At 42.5% G+C, this 24,086-nt stretch overlaps 1 protein-coding gene across 2 annotated transcripts in view; it reads left to right on the forward strand.

Annotated features, from left to right (window-relative positions):
• The window catches only part of PCCA (propionyl-CoA carboxylase subunit alpha), a 373,229-nt gene that overhangs the window by 338,330 nt on the left and 10,813 nt on the right, over nucleotides 1-24,086 (forward strand). For both annotated transcript variants that reach the window (XM_036831147.1, XM_036831149.1), the window contains one exon: nucleotides 19,180-19,320. In XM_036831147.1, the coding sequence (XP_036687042.1) occupies nucleotides 19,180-19,320 (141 nt within the window). The remainder of the gene's footprint in view (nucleotides 1-19,179; nucleotides 19,321-24,086) is intronic.

Here is a 24,086-nt window from a genome sequence, read left to right on the forward strand (position 1 = left end):
GTAATGTTCCATCGCCAGCTGTATTCTTTAAGTACGTTTGAAAAGTAACTCCTCCCTGTTGAACTGTTTCACAGTGGTGTTTCTGGGGTGGGAGCAGTTTGAAGACCCAGCTCTGTGATGTTGGCACACTTCTTTGCGGTAGAGAAAAATGTCTTTTGCCCCACACCTTGCTGAAAGCTTTCAACAGGGCGCTGACTCACTTCTCTGCTTCTGAGAACTCGGCAGTGACAGCCAGCAAGGCTTCCACTGGCATTGTGGGCAAAGTGATTGTTGTCACTTCATGACGTGCGGAAAACCACGAGTTGGGATGACGGGGAGGACTCCACTGGTCACAGGTAGAAATCAGAGGTGCAAAGTCTGTGCATAGAACACTGAGTTTGCTTCCACTCCTCAGCTTGGAACTGCTTCACCGGTTCTAAAATATCAGTAGTCTTTGCTCTTCCCAAAAGAGGCTTAGAAAATAAGATTTTTTTCCTTTGTCAGCATCAGTGTTCACATACTGGAGACACTAGAGCTTATCGCCCTGGGAGATGGTCATCGTCCTATTGGGATGTTGGGCTGAAATAGATGGTTTATCTATCCATCCCTTGGGATATAAGATATTAGTAAAATAGTTGTAGTTCTGATAATGATGACTTCCAATGTTTGACAGAGAAACTGTTCCTTTTTTTTTTTTTTTTCCTGGCCCAGGCATCACTATTTCTAGGCCACTCAGCTTTATCCTCAGCTCTCTAGTACTAGGTGACCTCTTTTATTTGGCAGGATGATAGGCAAGGCATCCAGGATGCCTCAAGACAGACTTTCATGTTGGGACAAGTAACATTTTAGTAAAGTTGGTTCCAGCCTTTTGTGCTGTGCTTTCTCCCTACCGGGAGAGCGCAGTGGCCAGGGTTCCCAAGGGGGCTGACGCTCCGGCTTCCACACTTCCACTGCCGAGCACTTTGCCGCAGAGTAGCACGTTGGCCCATCATGTTGACAAAGATAAGACCAAAGCTCATGTGAACTTTGTCATACTTCCTGATGTAAACAAATTTTAAATATGTTTGACGTTTTAAAAAAGATTTTCTTTCACAGATGATGATTTTCAAAACAACACAGAAGAAGCCAGGAAAAAATATTTTGTGTGTTTCTGAATCACAGGTGGCCTGAGAGTTTACTAGAGGTGCTAGTACTTTATTGTCTCCCCAAGTTAAGAGTCTCTAATGAAGAGTTTTGAAGGAATATTCATTTAAATCATGCTTCTGTCATTCAGGGGGAATGAATAACAGATTCATTTTTTAAAAATAAGATAGACAATATTTGAAACCCATCTTCAGATCAGTCTGGGTCTCAAATCACCTCTGAAGTTAACCAAAGTAAGAAATTTGGCAAGAATGGAGTCCTGTCCAGGTGAGGATCTAAACAATTCTGGTTCAACCCATTTTCTCCTGGGGACTTTTTCAGATTGAGGTGATTAATTTTAAAACAAATGGAGTTACTGGACTCTCCATATTCTAGTAAGGTTGTAGAAAGGTTGAAAGTTAAAAGTCAAACTTGTTCAGTGTATAATTTTCTCTTGCAGATGCCAGACCAAAGGCAACAGTGATCTAGCACTACATTTGTTGTCATTTGTTGAGACTAGATAGAATTCTCCTTTGGGTATATTATAATTTTTTTAATATTAAAGCTTCTTTTCAAGGGTTTTGTACTTAATAAGTTTGTTCAATAACATATGCATTCCATTTGAAGTTACCTTGCCAACTTTTCTACGACTTTTTAGCTTCCCCATAGTTTTCAATAAACCAAGAGATCAAATGAATACTGCCCCAGCTGCCCAGATGTTGGGCAGTTATGCCTGGTTTCAGTCCATCTAAAATGTGTGCTCATTTAAAGAGAACCCCTCTCCAGGAGATACTTTGAGCCCAGTGCTGTTCTCCAACCTCAGAAGGTTACTTATGGAACCAGAGAGTCCTTCCACCTATATTAACGTGTTTCTTTTCCTAATCTCACCCTTCTAAGAATGTATACGGTCTAACTCAGGGACAGCAACACTGAGGTCAAAGAAAAATTAACGAGAGAGAAACTGTAGACACCAAAACTTTGAAACATCAAATAGGCAAGACTGAATACATGCAAAAGCTACATTAAAGACGTTCCTTCCGTGAACAGGGTTATTAGTCAGCTCAGACTGCAATAACCAAGGACCACAGACTGGGTGGCTTAAATAGCAGAAATTTATTTTCTCACAGTTCTGGAGTCTGGAAGTCCAAGATCAGGGTGTCAGCAGGTTTGTTTTTGTTACCGAACTGAACTCGGGCCCACTCCCCCACCACACAGCAAAGCCAGTCTACTGACACCGGGTTGTGGTGAAGGAAAGTACAGCGTTTATTGCACTGTGCCGAGCAAGAAGAATGGGTAGCTAACGCTCAAAAGACCTGAACTCCTCGATGGCTTTCGGGAGGGTTTTTAAAGGCAGCACTTGGGGTGAGGGTTGAAGCTTGTGGACTTTTTTTTGATTGGTTGGTGGTGAGGTAACAGGGTGATGTTTCAGGAATCTTAATAATCAACCTTCTGGTTTCCACCAGCCTGGGGTCAGGGTCAGCAGGTAGTCACCATCCTCCACCTGGGTGGGGGGGGGGTCTTAGTTTTTGCAGAACAACTCAAAGATATGCATCAGATTGTTGTGTGTATCCCTTGAGGAGGAACTAGGACTCTGTTTTATTGCTGAACTATTGTTTAAGCTATCATTACTTTTTTTGCTTGACTGCTTTTCCTTTGTTTCTGCATTCCCTTGCTTCCCTTATTAGTAACTGAGTCTGTTCTTTGGAACTCAGAGAAGTTGTAGGAGACTAAAGCCTTTTCCTTTTTCTTTTTCTTTCCTTTTTTAAAATTTTCTTGGCCACCCACGCAGCATGTGGGATCTTAGTTCCCCCACCAGGGATCAAACCCACTCCCCTTGCATTGGAAGCATGGAGGCTTAACCACTGGAGTGCCAGGGAAGTCCCTAAAGCCTTTTTCTGCAGACAAGAAACAGGGAACACAGAGGGGCTTTTGTACTCAGGAGGGCCCTGCAGGGTCCTGCTGGGTTTCAGTTTCTTCTGAGGCCTCTCCTTGGCTTGCAGATGGCTGTCCTTTTCCCTGGGTCCTCACATGGTCTTTCCTCTGTGTGGGTGCACTCCTTGTGTTTCTTCCTCTTCTTATAAGGGCACCGGTCCTATTGCATTGAGCCCCGCCCTTATGACCTCATTTAACCTTAATTACCTCCTTAAAGGCCCTGTCTCCACATATAATCACATTGGGGGTTAGGGACTTCAACATGTAGATTTTGGGGAGATACAGTTCACTTCATGACAAGAGTCATGGCAGTAGTTACCATTCACGGGGCACTTTGTGTGCTGGGAATTGTGCCAGATAATTCACATACATTATCTCATTCAAATCTTAAAACAGACGTGTAAGTTTTCTTACACAATTTAAAAAAAATTCTATAAGACAAGCAATATTCTCCCCCTTCTGTTGGTTGAGGAAATGAGACTAGAAAGTGAGGTGACAATCATAGACCACACAAAGTCAGAAACTGAACCCCAGTTTTATGAAGAAAGAATATGTTAGAAGATTTTTCTAGCTAGAACAAGAGTCAAAGAAGCAGTGTAGTTCTCCCTAGTTCAGCTGAGTCTAGGGAGAGAAAGGCTTCTCAGTGGACATGAGCTAAGGTCCCTGCTATAAACAGAATGATTGCCTCCCCACCAAAGTTCATATGTTGAAACCTAACTTCCAATGTGATGGTGTTTGGAAGTGGAGCATTTTGGAGTTGACTAGGACATGAATGGGATTAGTGCTTTATAAAAGGGACCCCAGAGGGATCCCTTGCCCCTTCTACCATCATGAGGACACAGCAAAAAGATGGCCATCTGTGAACCAGGAAGTGGGTCTCACCAGACCCCAGATCTGCCAGTGCCTTGATCTTGGATTCCCAACCCCCAGGACAGTGAGAAACCAGTGTCTATCGTTTATGAGCCATGAGTCTATAGTATTCTGTTACAGCAGCCCAAATGGTCTAAGATAGTCCCATTAGAAAGGCTGTTCCAGTAATGGAGAAAGGTGTCTTGCGTCCATGCTTCTCCAAGTGTGGCTCCTGGGAACCTGTTAGAAATGCAAGCTCCAACCCAGTCCTGAATCGGAAACTCTGGAGGTGGGGCCCAGCACTCTGGGTTTCAACGAGCCCTCCAGGTGAGTTTTGATGCTTCTCATTTGAAAACCACTGCTCAGGCTAACTTAGTGGAAAGCACTGCCTGTGATCAGCTGATGCCCCTTCTGCTCATTCCGTATTTATCCAACAACCACTGACCATAATTTATGTACCCACACTACAGTTAGGGGGCGTGCTAGTTCCCTTTCTAACTATATTTCTGTACGTAAATTCGTAAGATGGTTTACACATCAGTTTCTTGTGAGCTTGACAGTGAATCCTTCTAGCTGAGAATGATCCATTCTAAGCTTATTGGAGGAAGTGTGGTTTCTAAGCCTGTGTAACGGAGGCCCAGAACCTGATTCAGGATGGCTTCACTCAGCTAGATGCCATGGAGTGAGGCTGCTCGACGGCAGCCATCCCATCCCGTCCCATCTTCCTGGGACTCCCTCTTGCCAGTATTTGCAACCCAGAGCAGAGAACTGCAGGTCAGCAAAGAATATCTGAGATTCAGTACTCCTGGTCTCCAGATTATACAAGTGAAGTAGTTCTAGCGTTATTTCGCAGCTACTGTGTAGCATTATTTAACAGTAATGGTAAAAGTTAGGTAGACCTTTTTCAATTTGATTAGGTAGCTATCACTTACAAATTAGTCCACAGGGAAAAGATCTTAACTTCTATGACTAAAGCTCTTGGTGATTGCTTTTGGCATTTCTGGCCTTCCAGACTCTGAATCACTGAGTGGTGACAATTTGTAAATTTAAGAGAACTTTATGATGATTGGTATGAACATTAGTATTTGAGACAATGCGCACTTTTATGCGGGTGAAGGACAGAGACCTGCGAGAAATTATCATGGAGTCATTGGAACCAGGCACAGTTATCTGTTGTATACAGATAACAAGTCACGCTGTTGGGGGTCATTAGAAAAAAAGGAAACAAATTTGAGAAAAGGAGAGGGAGGTAGAACAGTTGGCAGAATGCGTGATTTGTCCGTGCGGCGTCGGGAAGGGTCGGAGAAGCTGAGCGGGGAGCATCCCAGGGCCTTCAGGTCGTATTTACAACTGGGCTTGTAATTCTTGGGGACAAGGGAGCTGAGCCCTGGGTAAGAGGGCCTGACGGGGCCAGTTGGGGCTCTTCGGAGACATTCTGGAGTTGTCCAGGGCCGAGTTTGTGTGTTACAGAGGGGGTTGGGGATTTTCCCTCTGCTTCAGATGAACTAAGCACGTGAAAAGAAAAAGAAGTGACCTAAAGTTCTTTCTGTCTTAAACATCCTTGTGTTTAAAAGTTTATAGAGTGAGTCAAGGATGGCAAATGGCAAAACATCATGGATTTCCCCCTTTTCAGATAGGCTGACGTCACTGTTGTATTTTACCCAGTGTAAAAGCATTTATAAACATGGATGTGAATGTTTATGTTTTTATAGATTTATGTGAGTAGATTTCTCAACACAAATTATTACTATGACTTCTGGGGAGTGAGATTGGAGGACAGAGGGGATTGTTAGCTTGTTCTGCACACCTCTTATATTGTAGGACTTGTACAGCCAGCCTGTAACTGTTGTTAAGTCCATAAAATACATCTTAAATTTTATAAGAGCTCTCAAGGTTCACTGAGTCCCCAGTTCTCTTTTCCTAGTAAAGCTCAAGTTCCTCAAATATGACTTCTCCTGCCATGTGGAATTAGAAACACAGACCCAAAGTCTGGGGAAAGATTTTGGTAGTCGGATCAGCATAGGTAGGGTAAAGTTTCTGGTCAGGAGAGAACTCAGGAGGATTGAATGGAAGGCCAAATTCTTAGGCTGACAATTTTATCAGAGGAAATTCCAAGTGAATTTCCCTGAAGGATTAATAAGCTATGTATTTGTGAGATATGTGCTCTTTGAGAGAGATGCAGGTCCTTGTGTTTTCATTAATTCTAGACCTACCCAGAGCAGCCTCCAGTGTCTTCCCAGGGAACATGCGCAAGAATTCTGGCGTCTGAATTCTGACTTTTGAGATATTGTGATATAAATAAGAAGTATGTGTTTGGTCTTTGTCCCATTCCTGGCACAGAGCTCCTAAAACCCTTGGAATTTCCTAAGTGAAATGAGTGATAAAGGTAAAAGGAGTGTCTTTTGTTATTTATAAGGAGCCCCTCTCAGCCACACCGGAGCTTAGGTTAATGAGGTGACTTTTGAGAAGCCCCTGAGGTGGAGGGGCTGGTGGGCGGGGAACCAGCCCGGTGATTGAAGAGCTGGAGCTTTGAGCCTCACCCCCAACCTCGGGGAGGGGAGAGAGGCTGGAAGTTGACTTTATCACTGATGTCCAGTGATTTAATCCACCCGTGTCTGTGTAATGAAGCCTCCGTTTAAAACCTCTCTTAACCGCAGGGGTTTGGAGAGCTTCTGGGTTGGTGAACACGTGGAGGTGCCGGGAGGGGACACACCTGCAGAGGCATATGGACATTCTGTACCTCTTCCCCCTGCTTTGCCCTAGGCATCTCGCATCTGGCTGTTCCTTTGTATCCTTTTTATAATAAACCAGTAATCCAGGAAGTAAACTGTTTTTTGAGTTCGGTGGGCCATTCAGACAAATTATCGAAACAAACGAGAGGGTTGTGGGAACCTCCAGTTTATAGCCAGTCTGTCAGAAGCACAGGTGACAACCTGGACTTGCAATTGGTGTCTGAAGTGGGGGGCAGGCTCGTGAGACTGAGCCCTTAACCTGCGGAATCATAGCATCAGAACTGAATTGAATTGTAGGGACACCCAGTTGACATTCAAAGAGAGTTGGAGAATTGCTTTGCGGGGGAGGGGGTGGGGAATGCCCACACATGTGGTGGCCAGAAATATTCTGAGCAGAGTATGAAAAAGAAGTTAGTTCTTTTCCCTTTTACTTAATTTTCCCCTCTATCTGTAGACATGTATTAATAATAAAAACAACAAAAACAGTAGTAATAATGGCTATTAAATACTAATGTGGCATTTCCTGTGTTTTGAGCATTCCTCATAAAAGAATTCACTGAATCCTCATAACAGCCTTTTGGAAGAGTTTGAAAAGGATAGGTGTTAACTCTGCTCTAAGCGTTTGGTAGAATTCTCCTGTGAAGCCGTCTGGTCTTGGACTTTTGCTTGTTGAGAGTTTTAAAATTACTGATTCAGTTTCATGCCTTGTGCTTGGTATGCTCATATTTTCTGTTTCTTCCTGGTTCAGTCTTGTCCCTTTCTAAGAATATGTCCATTTCTTCTAGGTGGTCCATTCTATTGGCATATGTGGATAGATGTTCGTCATATCCTCGTACGATCCTTTGCATTTCTGTGGTGTTGGTTGTAACTTCTCCTTTTTCGTTTATGATTTTATTGATTTGGGCCCTCTCCCTTTTTTCTTGGTGGGTCTGGCTAAAGGTTTATCCATTTTGTTTATCTTTCCAGAGAACCAGCTTTTAGTTTTATTGATCTTTTCTATTGTTTTTTAGTTTCTATTTCATTTATTTCTGCTCTGATCTTTATGATTTCTTTCCTCCTACTAACTTGGCGTTTGTTTGCTCTTCTTACTCTAGTTCCTTTGGGTGTAAGGTTAGGTAGGTTGTTTGCGATTCTTCTTGTTTCCTGAGGTAAGCTTGTATTGCTATAAACTTCCCTCTTAGAACTGCTTTTTGCTGCGTCCCATAGGTTTTAGATCATCGTGTTTTAATTTTCATTTGTCTCTAGGTACTTTCTGGTTTCCTGTTCGATTTCTTCAGTGAGCAATTGGTTGTTTCTCACAACAACCTTTTGTAGTAGGCACTATTACGATCCGCAGTTTATAAACAAGGAATTCAAGATGTAGAAAGTTTAAGTTCTGTTTCCAGGCTCCTAGGTGGGCGAGTTAGAAGTCTTAAGTATCTGACTCCAGCTCCTAAAAGTTAAATCATTGTTCTCCCCTGAATCCCAACCTGGGAGGATTTCTTTAAGAGCGGGGCTAAAATCAAAAAGCCTACCTCATATTGATCACATCCTTTGTAGGACTCATTTATATTTATATTTGTATTTATATTTATATTGTGTCATTCATGAATGTCTTTTCTCTCTGGCCAGATTATGGTGTTTGAGGTCAGGAGCCATTTTTTCCCGTGTTTATCTTGTATACTCATGTTGCCCAGGTATGCTTGACAAATGTTTTTGAGTGAATGAACCAAACTGTTTCTCCAGTTCACCACGCACCTCTTTAAGTCTCTAAGGCCAGGATAACCCCAGAGTCCTGCACTGCCTCATCTAGAAGCTCTCTTAATACCAAAACCAACTTACTTTCTTTGATCTTAGAGTCAGAGGTGGTGTTTGCAAAATTGAATCTATTTGTTCCCAAATGTGGAACCACAGAGCTAGAACTATAACAGTTAGAAGTTACTGATCCACGATGACAATCTGAGATGTTTGAGAAGGAGACAGGAAATAATATTTGGTGAATAGTTACTGTCAGGCATTTCCTAGTTACTTTGCAAATCTTTGTTGATTTAATCATTTAATTATTATCTTGATTTTAGAAATGAAGAAATTTGTTCTGAGGAGTTACGTCAGTAGGCCAAAAGGTGATGTCAGACTCAGGTCATTTGGCTTCGAAGACTTGTGTTTTTCACTTTTGCCATTTCCAATGTGACAGCCATACCTCCTGTTCCCTCGATTGGCACGTGGCTTTTCAGGTCTCATCTACCTTCAGTGTTGTATGTTCTTTGTAATGCACAATATGTAGCACGTCAGAAGTCCATTTAGTAGCCCTGGTTAAATTTTCTAAGATATGTCAGAATTCTAAGCTGTAAAATTGCTAAGCAATAGAGATCCCCTGATAGAGATCATTCCCAGTAATTTGGACCAGTGGTTGCTGGGCTGTGTAGGGAAGGAAAACTTTCTCTTCTGTCTTCTTACATTCAGTGCCTAGAGCCTTGTAAATTAAACTAACAAAGCAGATTAACAAGAGGGGAAAAAGTAGATTATATTACATATACATGGGAGTTCATAAAGAAATGTCGCTTGAGGCAGTGAGAATTTGGGGCTGTATACCATCTCAACAAAGGGCAATACAGTGTGGAGAAGAGGTTAGACAAAGGGGTTTGGGGCTTCTGGGGTAGGGTAAGTTGTGAGAAGATAACTAGGAAATGTGTGATTTTAAAAAGGCTGTTTAGTAAGGTTTATTATGCAGAGAAGAGTCCTCTCAGGTGATAAGAGTTGTCTTTGGAGTGGTTCTTCTCCTGGTGTGGGAGAGGGAGACACCTTTACAGAGGACATTTATGTCCAACTTTTAGACAGGAAGGAGAGGATAGAGAGCCAATTGCTTTCAGCTCAAAACAGTCCTTTCACCAAAAGGGGCATATTTTGGGGCGGCATGCTATAATTCTCTTTAGTTGTTTTCTGCTTTGATCTTCTTGGTCAACAGTTTACTACATGGTAGTACTGTCATCTTGAGCTTTGTTTGCTTTATCTTTACATGTTTTAGTTCCTGCATTTCTGACCCATATAAGCCAGCATTTTGGTGTATTAGATTCTGAGTTTCTTCAGTGAATGCATAATAGCAAAAATATTTTTTCATTTAAAAAATCCTTGTAAAGTCAAAGCATTGTTGAAGAGTTCCTGGCATTGGCACACTTCCCAGGCCTCTGGTGCTCCGACTCAGCACTGAAGAATTTGCAAGGGAAGGCCACGCTCCCCAAAGTCTCTTCCCCAAAGTTTGCTTATTCTGCACCCTGTAGACAGCATTACTTTAACTTGAGATGAGCAAAGAATAATTCACAGAGAAGGGGAGAAGAGAAGAGGGGTGGGGACATAGCAAAATGGTACACTTCCCTACCTGTGTGCTTATTTACATAATTGTGTTTTTATAACATTTCCTGTACTTCTTTGTAAGCTGATGCTGCCCTAATTATAGATTTTCAAGAGAACGTTTCGTTGTACCCCAAATTATACAGTGCTTTAAAAAGGCACCTTCTTAACTGGTTTACCAAATACCTTATAAACTCGTAATTACATAAAGCAATTCAGGATGCAGAATAGAAACAGCCTGTAATGTTAATAGATGTTAGCTGGTATTATTTGAGCACAAGGCTTTCAAAGATCTATAATATTTTTCTTGTGTAGAATAGAAAGAAATGACTCATTATAGTCATAACGTGTCACGGAGGCTCCTGATGGAACAGAACGCACATGTTCTATTTTGTGAGTTCTGTACAGTGCATTGTCAATGGACTTGCCTTTGTGGATGGGAAAGTGCCACTTATCCCAGCAAATTACCTTTGTGGCATATGTTAGACAGCTTGTGGGCACCTGGGCGAAGCAGAGGCTGGGTGCCTTTATCAGGGCACACCTGCATACAGCGTCCCACGGCGCCCAGCTCCAGGGAAGTTGCCCCATTAACAGACTGCTTCAGGAACCCGCTGATGACTTGCTCTCCAAGCTCCCCTTCCCTGCAGACTGGGAGTGGGGCTGGCTCCCCATACAGTAGCTTTTTTTCTTTTCCATCATTTTTGGGTTTGTATTAAGACACAAGTGTTTCAAATTACAAGGAAAGTAACCTCAGTGGAGCCCAACTGAGGAAATAAATCCTATTATTAAGTGCTGGATTTAATGTTTAATATTTAATTAATTTCAATTTAATTTTCAGCGCTATTGTTAAAAAAGGAAAGTTGCTTATCTTAGGATATTAGAATTGGAAGGACCCTTGTGATTAAAACACACAATAAGAAAAATTAGGTTAGATTTTTGCATTGTTGACCAACATCCCCTCTCCAGAGGATGTTGTATTTTAGGAACTAGCTGGAGATGTACACAAACTTACTAACTCATTTCATCAAAGGTTTTCATATTAGCCTTAAGTTTTTTTCTGGAAACCTTTCCCTTTTTAGCCAGCATTTTGAAAGGTGAGTTGCTGAAATGGACTTCATGCATTTTTGTTGTTTTATTTTGTTAGAATGTTCCTCCCATCTCTATTTTTGTGATTCTTCCCTCAAACACTGTCCTTAATGAGATTGTTCCTTACTGCCGTCGAGGTTCCTTGTGGTGCATTGAAGTTCAAGAACCAACTTAGCAGTTAAAAAATGAAACCTTGAGGCTAGATTGATTCATAAATGTAGTTGGACGTGTTGAAAGTGACACATTATGTCACTGCAGCATATTGACAGTGTCAATTGCATGTCCTTAAACGGCTAACCTAACTGAATGATTTACTTTGTGTTTAACTGCCTTTTTCGATTAAAGGGAGCAAATGCTGAGGAACTGGGACGCAATATCAGAAGCCATATATCTTTTCCTGTTAACACCAGCGTGGCTGACCCACAAGTGAGGGGTGTGTCGGAGTTTTGCTGTAGGCTGGGCAGCTCTGGTTTAGGTGGTCTAAGCAAGTGATTAATGATCAGGAGCGGGCCCTTACCCTGCTTCCAGAGCTTTCCTTCAGTGCGTTTCCATTTGTGTCACCTTGCTGCACGCTTGGGAGGCCTTATGTCAGGGTAGCTCACTCTCTTTACTTTGCTGGCATTTGTTTCCATTTCAAGGGCCCTTGATGTTTCTTCAGAGTTGCTTTTTTTTTTTTTTTTTTTTTTAAGTATTATTTAGCATTATGACCCAGACCTTAAACTGTTGACTTTGCAGTTGCAATACAGGTGTTCTGTTGCCCCCAACCAAGGAGCTGCCGGACTTTTCCCCCCAAGTTGCAGAGGTGATAACTTGAACGAGACGTTCTAGTTTCTTGGGACCTTGTTTTATTGTCTTGCACGTTAATATGGTATTTGTATTTCACAAGGCTAAACCGTATATAGTATTTCTTAAATGTGCATTTGCAATAGACGGATGTATTAACTGTTACTATCAAGTTGAGAATTTGAACTATTAACTTTACCATAATAAAGTTTTGTTATAACGGTGCTAATTACTAAGCAGCTGAATTTGTGAAAAAGTGCACAGCAGTAATTTGCACCTTATTGTTGCTTTGCTATTTAAAAAAATTGTGAACACATGAGCTTCCGAAGAGCACGTTTATCTATGGATCTTTAACAGCTGGACTTCTTGAGTGTAGCATTTGGTGTCTGTATTTGTGCTTCTGAGATGCTCATTTTACCCTGATAAGAGCTGTTGCGTGCTGAATGGGACATTTTAACAAGGAAGGAGCAGCATTTTAAATTATTATGTGCTTTTGTTTATTATTTTTTGCTAGTTTTAGGGAAAAAAAGAAAAAACAAGAATACAGATCTCCTTTCTCGTTCCTCCCTATTGATGTGAAATCACGAACTGCAGTAGTCGGATTTGAGTGTTTTGGTGATGGCATTACCATTGTTTCAATGGCAGATAAAAATGGTTCTCTTCTGTTGGCTTCACATCCTCAGTAAATGCTTCTACATCATTAAAATCTTATTGAAATGGGAGGGAAGGAGGCAGGGTACAACCTTTAAAAGAATGAGACATAGACATAGGACATGACAAAAACTGGTTAGAACCAACTAGGTCCAAGATGGCAGAAGATTGGACTTCCAGTAAATCCTTAAACCTCATTATACGCTCATCGTAATACATTAGCATGCTAAACCACACGCCCACCAGCGCCATGGCAGTTTCGAGGCCCACCATCAAAGATCAAAAAGTGGGCGGTGGCCCACCTCCTGGAAATCTCCGCCCCTTTCCCTGAATAATCCTCCCACTCATTAGCCTATGAAATTACCCAGCCCATAAAAACTGACCACCCCATATTTCGGGGCCTTTCTCCTTCTGAGATGGCCCACGCTCTGTCTGTGGAGTGTGTTTCTCCCAAGGCCATTCTTGCCTTTTGAGCCGGACTGCATTCTGTCTATGGAATGTGTATCTCTCTAAATAAATCCACCTCTCTCTTTTTTTCTTTAACATCTTTATTGGAGTATAGTTGCTTTATAATGTAATAAATCCACTTCTTACCTATCACTTTGTCTCTCACTGAATTCTTTCTGCGATGAGACTTAAAGAACCTGAGCTTCATTAAGTCCTGAGACGAGATGTGTGATCTCAAGTAAAAGACCGTGGTTTCAAGTCCCATCTGAGTTGTGCGGTTTCATTTTCACACTCCTAAACCAGCACAGGTTTGTTTTGTATTTTGCTTTGGTCTACAAGAACAACCTCAAGTCTTGGGGAAAACTTATTTTTGCCCTGTGGATGTGTAACAGAGAAACATCTGCTTCAGGTAGTTTCCAAGTGTTACTTAGTAACCGATGATCCAGAAGCCCTGTTAGGGTGCTCCAACTATTTGAAAACTACGCGTTCCGTATTTTTATAAGCATATATTCAGATTAATTCCTCCTGCCTCTTATTTGGATTTCTGGCAGCTAGGAACTTTTAAAAGAAATTTGTGTTTTTAAAAAGAAGTGCGAAAAATTAAATTTTCTTTCCTGATTCAAGAGTTCTTCTGTACTTTTTAAGAGATCCTGTTCCTGGGCAGAAAGGAGAGGTTTCAAAGGAACCTCATCTCCATATGGTTTTACTCGATAATCCTTTATCCACCATCTTCAGCCCTCATTCCTTTGCTTTCTTGCCTGTGGCTACATTTCTATCTCTGCATCAATTAGCACAGTGATTTATACAACAAGCAAGCAGTTTAGAGGTAATGGTACACAATTAACATCTCATTCCACCATAAAGGGTATGCTAAATACCCCAGTCATTGCTTTCTCTGCCTGGAATTGAAATAAGTGTTTGTCCTAATTCATATGCTATCTGATGTGAAGTGGGCCTGCTTTGTACTGCACTACACCATTAATCTAATTATAGATAGCTGCAAATGAAGTGCTGTCTGAGCTGGGAGATGGAAGAAAGTAGCCTTTTGTCATTTAGCATGACTCTGTGAAGCAAGATCACACTTTACAGGGCAGTACTGCAAAATGGAGATCTCAATAATATTGCTGCCTGTTGCATCTTTTCTAATTACAACAGCATTGTAAACACAACTGGGTGCTGATATAAATAGAGCTGTAGATATGCTGTCATGTGGGTTGTCGGAGAGAGTCCTCCGAGTGCTGCTGGATTAAATGATGCATCCTTGATTGACAGCTACCTTGAGACCTTACCGATGGAGCTGTCACAGCGTTACGCTAACAGGCTGCCCCGGTGACTGCGGCGGTGCCAGGCGCTCTAACTGCTGTCTGGTCGTTCCCCCTTCTTCGCCTGGGTGTACCTCCAGCAGGACAGCGCCAGCTTTAATTCTGTGTGCTTTCAGTATTGTTTCGTGAACATTTCTGTTGGTTTGGTTTTGTAGGGCCTGATGCTGAAGTAGAGGGGGAATGTATTTTGCCTGGCTTGGAACCCTCGCTTTGTTCTTCCGCCAGTGTTAATTATGTATCCCACGAAGACTGTAGGAAAGGAAAACAAGGTTGAATTACAGTTCTAATTCCACCTAAATGCTTTATATCTTGTGGGGTTTTTTTTTTTCCCCCCTATTTTTCTGAAACACCGATGTTTTCAAAGATGCATCCTCATTTTTGCATCTAGTCGTTTCTGTCACTTTAAAAACATTGACAGTTTACCTCTGGCTCAGAGTCAGGAAAGTAGACTTTTAGAGGAGCATCTGAGTGTTAGCTCTCACTACCATGTGGTGGAAATGAAGACACAGCTTAAGGGTTGGAGACCCTTGGGACAGAAGGTGTAAAACTTTGAATGAGAAGAGATCCTTGTATTGGAAGAAATGTTTTTGCCACCTTACTTAGTGAAGGTCGACGTACAGTCTAAGGCCAGTGCTTCAGGATGTTAAGATAATTGATGAAAAGTAATTGACAGTGAAGCTTCATCATTTATCCTTGAGTCCGTGTTGGCTGAGCGGGCCCACAGTCGATGTGAAAAAGCATGAGCAGTGCGTCAGCTGTACATGTGTATGCTCCTCATTATGGGGAGAAAGACGTAGGGAAGAAAACCAGAGCTGAGCCTACTTTACGAGGAAGGACAGGAGAGGCTCTGAAATCGCGACTGAAAAAATACATAAACAAACTGGACGCACTCCTCTTGGAGGGGCCCCCAGACCCCTGAGTCTAACAAGCACGTGAGCACGTGGGGTGTGTTACACCGCCGGTGGATCTGGAGGCCTTGGGGAGAAGCAGGGATTTAAGCCCCATGAGGAGATGCATGTGCTAAACTAACACGGACACCAGCAGGACGGTGTGTCGTGTGACCATCTGAGGGCAGCGTGTCCGCCATGAGGGCTCTTTGCTGCCCGGGGCGCCGAGTGGGGTGTGTGCAGGGCACGGCTGGGCATGCCCACTGGCAGGATGTTTTCGTTAACCGAGTCTGGTTAAAAAGCCATCTCTCCCCCCAGAACCAGGACTGGCCCTCTCCTCCGCCAGCAGCCGCCCGGCTCTGCCGCCCACCTTTTCCCCGTGGTCAGGTTCCCTGTTAAGAGCTGTATGCTCATTTTTATAACAATTCCATTGCGTTCCTTTTAACTGTCCATCTCTTATAGTTTTCTTCCTGATCCTTTTTACGTCTGGTATGATTTTTCTCTCTTTCTTTTGAACTTTTTGGGAGAAATTTTCTTGTCAGACATGGTTTTACATTGCAGACACCACAAAATTAATTTGCTTAGAAGCCGGGGCTGGGGTTATTTGGCCAGAGTTAGGTTATCAGGTAAGGCCTCTTTCCCGCCTGTGGTGCCCTGTGGGTTGAGGAGCTGGAGCCCGGGGAGCACCCGTCCTCTGCTCCAGCTTACACTGCGAGGTGTGTTTTCGAGAACTTAACAATTTGACTGTGGTTTGGAGAGCACCTCCCTACACCCCCAGGGTGAGGTTGCATCCTCATGAGCCCGGGAGCAGCTCAGCTTCCGGCCCCCCCAGCAAGCAGGCTCGAATCCTGCTTGCTGACCTTTCTCCAGACCTTGCAGAGGGAGAACCTTCCGGCTTCTCCCAGGATTGTGCTTCTCTGTCCCGCCAACGAGCCTTTAACATCTTGGCCTCCCACCCCCAAAACATCGAGTTGGTGGTCTCTCTGCTTGAAAACAATAACAACAACAACTGAAAATCAAAACTCTCCAGGAAAGTTCTGTGGAGCCCATGAGGAATATTCAAATATTTAGCATAAAATCGAAGTCTGCACAGGTCACGGGGCATTTTCCTGAAATCTCTCACCCCGTCGGCTGCTCTGTCCGTGCCCCCTTAGAATTCAGAGGAACCAATAAATAGCAGTTTTGATCATAAGCTCTGAAAGCCCTAGTGTACATTCTTAAATGACTTCTTTTCTGGGGCATCGAAAAGCTTTTACGGTTCTCACCAGGCAGTTCATTCTGATGGGCCCATATGCTGCTCTCCGCTCAGCTCCCATCCTGGCCTGCGCCCCGTGCCCCACTGCACCGCCAGCCAAGGGGTTGTTTCCAGAAGCCGTGTTTGTGTGGGCACGCTGAAGGTCAGGACAACATCAAAGGTAGTCTTAAAAAGAGAACCTTCTCTCTGCCGCCTCTTTTTATATTCAGAAAGGTCATGTCTCAGCCAACTATGTGCAACAGGGCCTCTCCTGAGGCACTTACGCCGCTGTTATTTTTTACTTGTGATTACAATAAGTCGCTTATCCCCCAAACAGATTTAAGAACAATAAACAAATACAAAAGGAAAAGGGACATCTCATCAGTAACAAAGACTGCATCTAAAGGCATTGAGTTTTGTGACTCTTTTACATCTCTTTCCAAGCAAAGCAGGAGTCCTACAGAGAAAGGAATCCACAAAGATATGAAAATTATAAAAATAGTAAAAGGATCCAGTTTTAGTCAGGATCTTGTCATTTCTGGGGAGACATGGAGCTTGGGACAGTCTTAGCATTTTATTTATATTAAGGCTTGTTTGTGATATAGCTAAAATTAGTTTTTAAGGGTATATCCACTGTGGTGAAATGTGATAAGTCACATTGTCCTCAGTGTAGAAAGATACTTTCCCTGAGTTCACATGTTGAAGTCAAATTGTGCGAAAAACAAGAAGAAAAAAGATCTGTTCGCTCCGGGGAGAACGAGCCAACTGGGCCCAGCGCTGAGCAGTCACGAGGGGGAGCCGCACAGGATGGCGCCAGCCAGAAAAGGGACTTTTTTTTGTTGACCCCGATGCTTCTAGTGATGTTGGATTTTCTTCTCCAAGGCAGACAGAGCACAGATACTAAAACTGTGCGATTTGGTACCATTATATTCTCCCCTCTCCCTGTAGCCCCCCCCTCCCATAGATTTAATGAAGGACTTTGAGGTACAATCCGTCGTTGATAAATAGCCCCTCTGCCCAGAATGTTTATTAGACTGACAGCAGAAGGCACTCTCCTTGCTTTTTTCCCTCACCACTTATGTATGACTCAGATGAATTTTAATAGGAGCAAAAAGCTTTTATTTGCACTGTAATTTCACTTAAGGATCATATCCTTCAGAAACTGGCAGACACTTGTACGTCTTGATTGCAAAACACACACTCAGGAGTAAAGAAACATGCAGAAGATGTTACTATTCAAGCTGTCACGGTGTCGCAAACCTGCTTGGAACTGAGGCCATCGGAGCTCTTCTGTGGGCGCTCCCGCCACGCCTTTTGAAACAGGCCCCGTAGAGAGCACACTTCAGAGAGTTCACCGCCCCTGGGCAGAGTTAAGGGTGACTCCATTTTGCTGGTGCCTCCCTGCCATCACGACGCCCACAGGAGGCTTTGAGTTACAGCAGCTTCTTCCGAACAAAATGGAGCTGCCCGGATACTGCGTCTGTCTTCCCCCAGGGAAACGCACTTTGGTAGAAATTTGAAAATCTTCAGGTGGTGGTTCCAACTTCACCAGGTAACACTTCCTCCGGCCATGTTATTTTGTTTCTGTTTGAACAGAGCAAACTGTGGCTCATGTGTTTATTCACAGAGATCTAGGATTTTTCCCGCCAGGCAGAAATTCCCTTTATTAGAAATGTTCTGTTTGGCTGAACTGCGTTTAATGTACCCCCTCATTATTTGAGAGCCACCTACAAAATGTGCCGTTAAAGTTCTGGGCTGTGCAGATCTTTTTTTTTTTTTTTTTAATTTATTTTTATTTTTAAAATTTATTTATTTTTGGCTGCGTTGGGTCTTTGCTGTGCACGGGCTTTCTCTAGTTGCGGCGAGCGGGGGCTTCTCACTGCGGTGGCTTGTCCTTGCTGCGGAGCACAGGCTCTAGTCGCGCAGGCTTCAGTAGTTGTGGCGCGTGGGCTCAGTAGTTGTGGCTTGCGGGCTCTAGAGCGCAGGCTCAGTAGTTGTGGCGCACGGGCTTAGTTGCTCTGCGGCATGTGGGATCTTCCCAGACCAGGGCTCGAACCCGTGTTCCCTGCATTGGCAGGCGGATTCTTAACCACTGCGCCACCAGGGAAGCCCTGCAGATCATGTTTCTTTCAGTGGTTTTAAAATCTAGAATTATTGCCTCTTAGTGCAGAGGATATTCACATTATATTTCATCTCTATCAACTCTAACCATCTTGTTACATTGGAAAGACCACGTAGTGTTGTGCCTAAAAAGAAAAGCTAACTTTTTCAATCGTGAACATAACATTTTATGTCACTGGAAAAAATGTGCATTTTTAAATATTATTTTGCCCAAAATGAACACCAAAACCCTTTGTCTTAACTTACTGATACATAGTCCAGCCGCTGTCTTGCGGGGAGCAGGCAGTTTGACACGGCTGTCTGCTGCCACCTACCGGTGTCTGCTGGCAGCACCCCTTTCTCCCGTGGGCTGGCCCAGCTGCGGAATTTGTGTCAATTGGGATAAGTTTCTAAGTGGTGAAGGGAAAACAAGGAAATTCTCACTGTTTCCTTTATAAAGTTTTGAGGTGTTTTTCTTAAAAGATACAGGATGATTACTATTTATCACTAATTAATTACCGGAGTAGTTCTACTTCCAAGAAATTTCTTAAACAACTGGCTCACAACATATGGCAGGAACAAACTAATATATTTTGCTTTTGTGTACAATCATGAAAAACCACTTGACTTGAGAGATGGTGTAATTTAAAAGCTAAAAACTGATTTTGAATGAATGCTACATTTGAGGAAAAGTTCATCATTTAATCTCACTTTCTTTTCCCTTTAAGTACAAGGTGCATATCCTAACCAAACTCGCCGCAGAATTGAACAAATTTATGCTGGAAAAAGCGGCTGAGGACACAAGCAGTATTCTGCGCTCCCCAATGCCTGGCGTGGTGGTGGCCGTCTCTGTCAAGCCTGGGGACCTGGTAAGGACCGTACTTCTGTGTGTGTCTGTGTGTCTGTGTGTGTGTCTCGGGGCTGTTGCAGACTGAAGCAGGATCTCGTTCTTGAGTCATACTACCCCACAAAACAGCAGAGGAGCTTTTGTGCATTCTTTGTCCAACAGTTTCACATCTGAGTTAGGTTAGTAACAATATCTCTGAGTGCCTCTCCTCCCAAATGACCGGGGACTGGAACAGAAATAAGGCCAGATTCATTGTTTTTTTGGCAAATTTAGTGTTCAGGAAGCGTTTCATTTAAAATTTCTGTTTACTCTCTAGCTCTCTGTGGTTTAAGCATCCTTAGAGAAGTCATGCCAAGAAATGATCCCCCGATGGGGGAATTTTTTGCACGTATTCTGGAATAAATAGGAAGGGTACTAAGGAAAGTGAATTCCGTAATCTGTATAGTACCAGAGCACTTCCGAAATAAAATTTAGGATCACAGTTTGAATTTTTTCATCTTGACCTTGTGACATCAAGGCACAAATCAAAGCAATGTTAATATTTCCTCACATGTTCAGTCTCAAGGTAGCATGCTATGGACAAAAGGATACATTCACTGTAGCAGCGCATAGATAGAAATCTATTGATCAGCAGCAAAAGTAAATAGAAGACAAAGACGTAACCAGAAGGTTTCTAGGGAGCGCTTAAGTCCCCACATTTTTGTTTATGTGCCGGAAGATAACATCCAAACAAGACCGTCTTTAATGGATGATACGGTGATCCCATTTTGTATTTCAGTTATGTCACAGGAGTTTATATATTTTCCTATAAATACTACATTAAAACTGCCTCTGTATTTCTTTATTAACGTAAGTAAAATAACGTTGAGGAAAACTCATGTAGTTGGTTGGCATTAGCTTCTAGAAAAGTACTTACAGTAGATGAATATTAAGAAAAAATGATCAGTTTCAGTTGTTTAAATGATTAGCCCTGAAACTGATATGTGAAGTTGGAAAACTGACTCAACAGTTGCTTTACCTGATGATATAGAAACGGAACAACTACCAGCTTTTCTAGAAGAGCATAAAAGAGGTTCAGGAGCTGTGAATTGTCAGGCTTACTTTGAAAGCATTGACATTGCTGGAAGAAAACACTCATTAAGACTGTCAAACACGCTAGTGTTAAGGATTTGGGAGAGGCGATGCTTAATGAAGATTCTGTGTTGAATGTCGGGGAGGGGTTTGTCTTGTATCTCTTGGTTCTGAAGGATTAGGGCCCTGAGAAGACAGCCCCTTGGCCTTGACGTTAAGAATGTCTACACTCACTACATTACCAGAGCAGTCAGGACAATCTCCTAGTGACTAGAAGTGTAGGTTGGTAAACAGCGGGAGAGGTTTTTGTTGTTTTTTTCCATTTTCCTCCTTAAGCTTATTCTAGAAGCCACAGAGGCTGTGTACAGCCATCCTGAGCTTGTCGGTCCTAACTGTGTGGCTTTAATTATAAAATCACATTTGTGCTTAGAAAAAGAAAAATATACATTTCACTGAAATCCTCACTTTTCCAACACCTGAGTCAGACAGAACCTGAGAGGAGGGAGGAGGAGGGGGTGGCAGCCCCTGCTGGGAGCTCGAGGGGGCAGTTCAGGCTGTCGGCTCCCCTCCCTGGAGAGCAGGGGGCCTGCAGCCTCCTTGTTGCCAGCAGCTGCTCCAGATACCAGAAGGGCTGAGCCTTCGTACTTTCCATTTCCCGGTTAATAAGTTAACGTGGGAAAGCTAGGCATTTTGGTGAAATGGAACAGTGTGGTGTTAGTCCTTGGTTCATGGGGGGAGCTCAGATGTTGGAAACCACCACTGATAATTAAACGTGGGTATTCAAGACTGGTTTGATTTGAGAAGGAACTGGGGCCTCTATTTTATGTATTTCTCTAAAGTCAGAGCACACCGTGGGGGGTTGGGGGGTGGGTTGCTGAACCGCCTCCTGGTCTCCAGGTCGCCTTCCTTGTAAATAAATGCTCTGCACACGCATGTGCCTGGGCTGGTCACGGAAGGCCTGCTTTCATTCCTCTCTCCAGCTTCCAGTGCCACTTTTGGTCCTGGCAGAACTTCCTTCCATATTCTGTACCATTGTGTTTTGATAAGACAGTATTTTCCCTTGAGTTATTATTTGTGAAAAGTGTCCCAAACTGCTAATAGCTAAACCAAAAGCAGGGGGTGGGATGTTTAATCGTCGGCTCTTACAACAACTTCTAGAGTTAAATCTGCCTTGTGTAATTAAAACACTCAAAAATTTCCTTGGACCTAAGGCACGGCACATACTTGAGGCCATTATAAGAAAATAACACTTGTAGCTTTTAAGTTTTGCGGTTTAAGATTATTTTAACACTGTAGGGCGTGTTGTCTTGTCCTTTAGCAATAACACTAGCTGAGCCAGGTTCCACTCTTATCAGTAGGAAGATAACGGAATCAGTCATCTCTGTGTATTTTCAAGGCAAACAAGGACCAAAAACACAGCTAAGGGGCTACAAGTATTCTATTTTTCTTTGTAATGTTATTTTTTATAGTTTAAATCCCAGTTATCTGTAATTTTTATATTTAGCATAAGTAAAACTTGACAAATCTTACAGTGGTGAGCCTGGCGATAACCTGCTCCACAGAAGTGTCATAGACAATGAAGGACAGATCTGCTCTGCGAAGTAAATAGCGTTAACAGAGCTTCAGAAGCTCAGGACGAAATAATCCGAGGTGGCCATTTGGAATCGGCCAGTGTGCTCAGAGAGCTTTGTGGGCAGAGGCCCCCCTCCCTCTCAGCTCAGAAGCTGGGTTTTACTCTTAAGTGCTTGTTTCAAGTTCACCCAGCAAACATCGCTAATACTTTTTCAGTGTCTGTTGCCTGCTATTTAACATTAAATGTGGTAGGAAAATCATTTCTGAAATGATTGTATAATAACCTTTTTGAGTATGTCGGGAGGGGATGCCAGTTCATAAGCAGTAAAATGCATACAAGCACGCAAACCAGAAAGAAATGACGTCGGAGTGGATTGAGAACATCTAGAATCACACATGTAATTCAGGAAACAGTTGCCAAGAATGACTTTTATATGCCTTTCCTATGTGCCTTTTTTGTCTGCCTTCTGAAAATATTTTTACAATAACTGATTTTCATTTCAGTTTGAAAACTACCTATTTTTCTGTACATTTAATAATATCATAAACCAGGGGCACTTCTATAATCAAAGTTAGCATTTAAAAAATAACGTGTATTAAGTTTTTAAACTTCTATCTTTATGATTCCTTGAACAAAAATATTAAAAATATATATTCTTTCGGAATAATGCTGAATACATTTCTTTCCCAGCATTAGACTTACAGCTGCTGAGTTTGTGGCACAATTTTCGTTTTGACTTTGATATCAGAAACAAAACAAAAAATAAAAATGAGGCAACCCGTGGGGATATTTTAATATTGCATTTAATTAAGATGGTTTCTAGTTACGTTTAGATTCTGCACTCATCTCAGCTTTGCATCAGAAATATTCATCTTACTTAGTAACATCACAAATTAAGTGAGACATGAACCAGAAGCAGGCTGTATACCCGTTTACATTTCCTTCTTTCTTAATTATTATATTGTGAGTTATTAGTTTGTAAGACCAGGTAAAATAATAGATGGATATTAAGTACCTGTTGCTGCTTTTTCTTACCACTTAGTCCGTTTGATGTTAGTAAGACAGAATTTGGAGTATTTTTGCGGGGCTAAGATGAGGAAGATCCGCTTGATGACGGAATTGACCTTTAGCAGAAGGGTAATTAGCTGTTCGAGATTGCTGTTCTCATGAACAATGTCTTAGGCAAAAGTGGTGGTATATGCTGTAAAAGTGCACCAAGGAGAACAGAAACTGTGTAATGATTTCTGGGAGAACCACCCAGATTTCGCCCCTGATTGATATTCCTCCGTGCACGTGCTCCTTTGGGGAGAGGCCTCCAGGCAGGGGGACACCACCGCTCTGGAGACACAGGTGCCCTGTTTCAGAGAACGATATTCACACCTGCCCTTTGTCCCTAAACCATCTGTAACTGAGCTTACAGCTGATGTAGGGGAAATTGAGAATAAACTTGGCATGAGACCTTTCTTTTCATTTCTGGAAGAAGCAGGATTTGAAGCCTCCCTTGCCCTTAGGTCTTCCCCATGGGAAGGGCCGGGTGGGGCCTTCCTGAGGTGCTTGTCTGCCAGTGACCTGTGGGCTTCACGAGGCCCAGTATCGGTAGCTGCATCTCTCCCTGGCAGAGGTCTTGGCTCAGCTGTTTGATAGATTTTCCAGTTTCTGGATGCCTCGATTTACACTCGTGAAGTAATTGCAGTGATTAAATTTCCATATTTTATAGCAGTGGTTATTCAAATGGTTTATTTGACGAGGTGCCAGTTTTTCACCCACACCTCAGATTGTATTCCAAAGCAGGTATATAGCTTCATGCATTCATTATGTAACATTTTTAAACTTTAAGTTATGAAATATTACAAACATACAGAAAGTTGTAGAGAATAATACAAGTACTCATATGCTCTCTGCTCACCTTTACCATATTTGCTTCAGATTTTATTTAACAATAAAACATTGCTTATACGGTGAACTTGCCCCGTGGCCTCTCCCCAGGAGAATTCCTGTCCTGCCCTCTTCAGAGGTAATGGCTATCCTGAATTTGGCCTTTTTATCTTTTCCAGATGACATTTATTTTTGAATGTTATGATTAATTTTTGTTGGTGGTAACAATTTGGGAATTTTTACAGTTTAACTTAATGATAATTATCAAT

Source organism: Balaenoptera musculus, chromosome 18, assembly GCF_009873245.2.
Source record: "Balaenoptera musculus isolate JJ_BM4_2016_0621 chromosome 18, mBalMus1.pri.v3, whole genome shotgun sequence".
NCBI classification, from domain to species: Eukaryota; Metazoa; Chordata; class Mammalia; order Artiodactyla; family Balaenopteridae; genus Balaenoptera; species Balaenoptera musculus.